At 27.0% G+C, this 7,193-nt stretch overlaps 1 protein-coding gene across 1 annotated transcript; it reads right to left on the reverse strand.

Annotated features, from left to right (window-relative positions):
• Positions 1–1,637: 1,637 nt before the first annotated feature.
• LOC107006816 (ethylene-responsive transcription factor WIN1-like) lies at positions 1,638–3,974 on the reverse strand. The gene is made up of 3 exons (XM_015205335.2): positions 3,803–3,974; positions 3,015–3,282; positions 1,638–2,003 (listed from the first exon to the last, which is right to left on the reverse strand). Exons 1-3 carry the CDS (start codon positions 3,880–3,882, stop codon positions 1,710–1,712), a joined length of 642 nt encoding a protein of 213 aa, XP_015060821.1. The 5' UTR covers positions 3,883–3,974; the 3' UTR covers positions 1,638–1,709.
• Between the last annotated feature and the right edge of the window lie 3,219 nt (positions 3,975–7,193).

Raw genomic sequence — 7,193 nt, forward strand, 5'->3', positions numbered from 1 at the left:
GATTTCAGGGTGAGCTAATGCTTCTAGCTTGGACTGGATCTTCTTCCTCATGTCTTGATGCCTTGAAGTTCCGGCATGGACTAGCTTTTGTTTATTTTAGCTTCTTAGAATACTCTTAGTTTAGTAATTTGATCATAGATGTTCTTGTGGTGATGACTTCCAGATTTTGGGGAATAATAGATGTTGAATATTAGAAGTTATTGAATTGGTTTTTATTAATGAGTTAAGTCTTCCGCATTACTTTCTGTTGATATTAAATTGAAATGTTAAGGTTTAGATTGGTTGGTTCGCTCACATAGGAGGGTAAGTGTGGGTGCCAGTCGCGGCTCGGTTTTGGGTCGTGACAGTTATTCGCCAAACTTCTTCGTGAGTAATTTCACACACGTTTTCTCCAAATTTTGAAGCAATCTCCAAGAATAGATCAAAACTTAAAAAAAAACACCATTGAGTTCTAAATAAAAATTCAACTAAAAAACATAATAATATATTTTTTAAAAAAAAAACTTATTTGAAGGTTATCAAATAACTATAAAAATATATTAAATCAGATTCTTCAAAAATGTCGGGTTCTTTAAAATTAGTGTAATTTAATAAATCCAATACAAGTACGAGGCTTGGCAGGTAAAAAAGTTGAAAAGTTCGCATATTTCCGTCAGTCTTATTTTTTTCTTGAAAATATTTTCAATCATAAATTACTATATAGTACACATGACATGAATTACATTACTTGACCTAATTATATTTGACCGGATCTTTATCCATCAAATACTCCCTAGGTCCACAATTGTTTATCATGCACTCCTCAAGAAAAATTTAATTCAAAATGTAATTTGACTAACAGAACTCTATTATCGCAAAAATATCAAAAGTCTACATAACTTTTCAATTGAACAAAATGGAGTAATTATTAAGGACAGAATTGAAAAATATGATTAATTATTTCTTGATTGTTTAAAATTGACAATTAATCTCGAACATTTATTTTTAGTATCAAATAATTGTGGACGGAAAAAATATTAAATAAAAAGATTGAAAAAAAATAAATCTATGTTCTATTCTGTTTCATTTTGTTCCTAGAGGTTCATTTTGTCATTCTGACCGCCACATTATTAAAATTCTTTTTTTTTTCAATAGAATTTTTTGCATTCCCAATTAATGATACGTAAATATATATTAATTCTAATATAGTAATCTTTAAAATTGTAAATAACTTAATATAACAAAAATTAACATGTAGTATTTTTCATGTTGAATTATTTTTAAAATTCAAGAGGGGAAATATTTGATTGAAATGAAGAGCAATACAATCATATAAAATACAAAAAATAATACAAGGTAAATCATATACAATCAATATATTTTTATTTATCAAACTTCTTTTTCTAAAAAAAAAAAAAAGATGACAATATTGTTAATTTACTTTGTCTTTAGTAACTTGTTTTTTCTTTCTATAAATAAAAATACTACTCACATAGGCACTTTTCTAGCCCAAATTATTATTAGAAATCAAACTAATGACATAAAATTAATCACACATTACATGATAATTAAGCAAACATTAGACAATGTAAATTATCTATTATAGAAATCGAAATTAGCTGTGAAATTAATCCACCGTCAGATAAGCCATCGTTAAATTGGATCAGCATCGACAGATTTTTGTTATTTAGCGACAGAAATTACCCGTCACAAATTTTGTTATTTTTATCTCATCTTTGAAGCAATTCTTCAATCATTTGCAATGCAATTCTTTCTTCTTCATCCATTTCACTTCTAATAGTTATTTCACCACAACTATTCTTGGAATTATTATTATTATTATTATTATTATTATTATTTAATTCTCCTTCATGAACATTAATATTTTTGGGATTATTTTTCTTTTGAAGTTCAACTGTCATTACCCATTTTGAATCAGAAGAAGGGCCAGCACGTTTTTGCCAAACTCCTATGTGTGAATTTTCAATATCCAATCTTAAACAAGTGAGAGATGGTGATGGAACCTACATATAAAAAATAAATTAATTAATTTCACTAGAAATATATTTTATATGAAAAATAATGTATAATATGTTTGAAGTATATGGATTAGTCAGTGATTTTCCATGTAAAATTTTATTGAAAATGTTATCGACAAGTTAAATTCGTTTAGTGATTTTTTTAATAGTGACAATACTAAATAGTTACTACTAAATACATAAAGTGACACATCATTTAAAATAAAGGGATAATATATAATATTTAGTAAAGATTTTTTTTAGCTTGTTATGTAGCTACAAAGTCATGTTATTAAAGCTAGAATAAAAAAAATAAAGTTTAAATTATTTCCAAAAATAGAAAGGTTATTGTTTTTTTTAGAATATGCTAAAAAAAAAGGGGGGAAATGCACGAGTATCCTCTCAACCTATGTCCGAAATCTCAGAGACACACTTATACAATACTAAAGTCTTATTACCCCTGCACTTATTTTATAAATAATTTTCTACTCCTTTTCGGCCTACTTGACACTAATTTGAAAAAATAAATCAACCATCGTTGGACCCACAAGATAGTGCCACATAAGCCAAAAAGGGGTGACAATTTATTAACAAAATAAGTTCAGGGGTAATAGGATCTTATTATAGTATAAGTGTGTCTCTGAAATTTCGGGCATTTGTTGAGGAGATACTTATGCATTATCCTAAAGAAAAATAGTATAATAGAAAATAAACTAATGACTACTATCAGTAACTCGTGTTTTTTCGATAGACATGATTTCTACGAAAATACCTCTAAAATTTGAGATTTCAGATAGAAAATGAACGTTGGAATAATTTTCGACAAGCACATTTCAAAGATATACATTTTTTATTAGAATCCCTCTCAAAAGCTAAGATTTCCAACGTAACTAAAATACATTTTTAAATCTGACAAGTCTATTTTTAATGAAAATCTATCAGAAAAGCGTATTTTTAAAACATAAAGGAAGGAAATACAAAATGAGGACGCGGAGATGGAGGTGTAAGGGTGCTCACCTTGCTACATTTCCTCAACTTGGCATGAAGTATTTCAGATAAAGCTTTTGGTGATGAAAATGATGATGATGATTCTTGATCTTTAGCCTTTACATCTTTATTATTATTATTATTATTATTATTATTATTATTATTATTATTATCCAAATCTTGTGTTATTGGAAAATTAGTTTTTGCATTTCTTCCACTCATTAATATTGCTGCTTCATCATATGCTCTTGCTGCTTCTTCTGCTGTATCAAATGTCCCTAACCATACCCTTCTTTTCCTATAACACATATATATTATAATTAGAAAAAGAAAAAAATAAAATAAAATTGATATTTATTCACTATAATAACAATAAAGTAAGAAAACTTATTTTTTATAATGTTAAAGTAACTAGATAAAAAAAAACACAAATGATTGAAAGGTCAAATTTCTGACAAAGTTATTACGATTCTACAAGACTAAATTTTTACGTCAGAAAATGACTTTTGTATATTCAAGTAACTGTTATGAGTGAATATATTATAGAAATGATCAATCGTCTATCGAAAAAATAAAGCAATCAACGAAATTGATTGATTTCTGATAGTGTAGACATATAACACATTGTAACATTGATAAGTTAAAGTTAGACTAGAGTAATGAAATTGAAAAAGAGAGATGTTATATATTTATATGAAAAATGTATTCATATAAGTGGCAAAGCAATCTTTATTCTATCACGATTTATTTAGATACAATCCTTTTATTATTCTGACTCGTTAATAAGAAAAATATTATTCGCGAAAGAAATAACTTACAACAAAGGGTGTCTAATTTCAGAAACCCAAGAACCCCAATGGCGTTGCCTCACACCTCTAAACTTCTTTGAATGTACCATTTTTTTAATAGAAAAAAAATTATAATTGAAGAATTTTTGGTGAAGTAAAGAAGAAGAAGAGATATAAATAAATAATAATAAAAAAAGTTGCTAAATGAATTAATATGATATGATATGACTTTGTGCAAAACTACAAATGTCCACATAAATTATATATAGCCAATTGTTTTAAACCATACACTTATATGTCGGTGAACTAATTGTGTACTAGCTAGAGCAATTAACAACATCACCTAAAAACTATCGTAACAAATATAAAGATGAAATTTATTATTTTTTATATTAAGTTAATATAGGAATAATGCTCAAGTACCCCCTCAACCTATGCCATAAATCTCAGAGACACACTTATACTATACTAAGGTTTTATTACCCCCTTGAACTCAGAGAAAATTACTTATACTATGCCATAAATCTCAGAGAAAATTACTTATAAAATAAGTTCAGGGGGTAATAGGACCTTAGTATAGTATAAGTGTGTCTCTGAGATTTCGGGCATAGGTTGAGGGGGTACTTGTGCATTTTCCCATTAATATATAATAATAGATAAATTTATATTTAAATACATTTATATGTTAGCGGAACTAATCTTATTCAACAACAGATTAATAAGGATTATTAAAAAGTTACGTTGAATATGAGCAATTTAGCGACAGATCAATGATAACAAAACTTTTTAAAAAAATTTAGTTCTTTTTAGGATTAATCAAAAGGTTATGCTGAATACGAGTAATTTAGCGATTGATAAATGATAACAAAAATTTTGAAAATTTTAATTCTTTTATGATTGATCAAAAGGTTATGCTGAATATGAGTAGATTTAGCGATAGATTAATAACAAAGAAATTTTTGAAAATTTTAGTCTATTTTTAATAGTAAAATATATAATTTTAATAAAAGCTGTTAAATCTACATGAATCATACGTTTGCATTGTTTTAGAGTCATATAACTATCGTCAAACATGAAGTAACAATATAAATTTGTATAAAGAACACATATTTTTAGGGAATTAAATTGCATATACTTTTAGTAAGTAGTAATATGATCATCATCACTTATATAGTTAATTTTACAAATTAAAAGTAACCAAAAACACATATTTTTAGGGTTAAGTTGCATATACTTCTAGTACAATGTTTTGTTCTTTGACTACACTACAACAAAAATGTATTTTTAGCGATAATTGTCACTCTTTGTATATGTCCCTAAAGCCTTTAGTGATATTGGTTCTAATGACACTTACTAATGCTGATAAAGGCTTTATTACTCGATATTAATATCAATATTTAATGTCGCTAAAAGTTATTTTTATTCTTTGACTAGCAATTACTAGTTTCGAAAACTATTGATATATAATAAGAGACGAATTTAACTTAACATTTGAAGTTTATGAATTCTTATAATAAATTTAAATTAAACGGAATACAATAGTGATTGAGTTTATTATCAAAAAATTCGTATACATTTAACAAATATTTTATGAATATATAAAATTTCAGCAAAAGTTATTGATACTGGCAAAATGTCATGATAATTCATCACTAAATAAAATTAACAACGAATATTATTATTTAGTTACATAATTTATGCATCATCAATTCCTGTTTATAGCGGTGAGTACGTTATTATTTATTCTCTCTTCGATTTCATAACGATATTTTCTATCGAAAATGACTTCTTAACTTCGAAAGGCAAATAAGTTTCATACTTTTAGCCAAGAACAAACAAGTCTTTATTTTCTTTTTTTAGTAAAAGTAAATGTACTTATATATTAGTTCAAAAATACAGTTCAATTTTGAAAATTTGGTGACTATGAAAATAAATGCTAACAATGATGGATAATCACTTAATTAATGTAATTATTTTTTATGATTTTACAATAATAAAAGTAACAAAAGATAACACTCTTTTAGTAATAGCCTTTTGACTAGGTTTTGACATACTCTAAAAATAATTACTATATTTCTAGTTTAATAGCTTTTGCTTTTTGACTAGCAATTAATGGTGAGAAAATGAGGCTCAAGATAACAAATAATGCAACTACCCATGACTTTTATGTGTTTGTTTATTATTAATTTATGTTTTATAATTAGATTTTTCTGTTTCAAATTATCTATCGTTTTTGTTTTGATGAAATTTAAATTATATGAAAGATTATCGATAGTTTTAAATGTACTTGTTAAATTATATTGTTGATCGTGAGTAAAATTACAACTTTTATAATATATTTCATATAATTTTTGAATGACTAAATTTTGATTTTTAAACCTATTAATTTAAGCTTTGAATATTAATCAAAATTAACTCTAAAAAAGAAAAAAGGTATATTTATTTCGGGACGGGAAGAGTACTCGATTCATTTCAGTAATATGTGAATCTGTTTAATAAGTCACAAATTAAAAAAAATAAAACTTTTGAAAACATAAAATTTTAAATATATGATGCAATCTATATGACCAAGACTTTATGAATGTATAAAATCAAAATGAAAAGTTAAAATTAAATTATTTTTAAATATAAAATGCTTCCGTCTTTTTGCAACAAATTAAAAAAGAAAAAATATATCACATAAAATGAAGCACAATCGGTAAAAAAGAACATAAAAAGTACAAAAAATAAAAAAATTGATCGGAAAAAAAGTACATTTGAATATTATTAACTAGCTATAAAAGGGTAAATAAAATGAGTATAATAGTTCATAATAACAGATAGTATTAAATAAATAGTAATAAATAATATTAGTATTTACTGTGTACTAATCCTAGTCCTATTAGGATTAGTACTCCTTAATCCTAGTCCTATTAGGATTAGTACTCCTTCCTATATCTCCTATATATATCTCCCATGTATTCCCTTATTAGGTTAACACTTCAATACAATCAATATTCCTTCATGGTATCAAGAGCCAGAAAACCTAGATCTTCTTTTCTCAAGTTTTTTTTTTCTCTCTTTAGGGCACCGATCGTTCCCTCTCTTCTCTTGGGCGGCGGCAGCCATGACAACCGAGGTGGATCCTCTCGATTCACTTCCTTCTGGCGTTAAACTCCTTCTCAGGCATCTTCATGCCCTGATTCCCGAAAAATTATCAGACATAAATTACCCTACATGGAAAATCACCGTTCTTACAGCCCTTGAGGCCAATTACCTTCTCAAATACGTCGATGGACGCACAGAACCGCCGCCGGCAGTCATCACCGCCACGGACAAATCATAAAAAACCAATCCGGCCCATGCCTCCTGGAAAGCCGTGGATGGCCAGATCCGATCATGTTTGATTGCGGTCATCTCTCCCACGGTTCAGAAACACGTC

The sequence above is a fragment of the Solanum pennellii genome, chromosome 12 (genome assembly GCF_001406875.1).
Source record: "Solanum pennellii chromosome 12, SPENNV200".
Lineage (NCBI taxonomy): Eukaryota > Viridiplantae > Streptophyta > Magnoliopsida > Solanales > Solanaceae > Solanum > Solanum pennellii.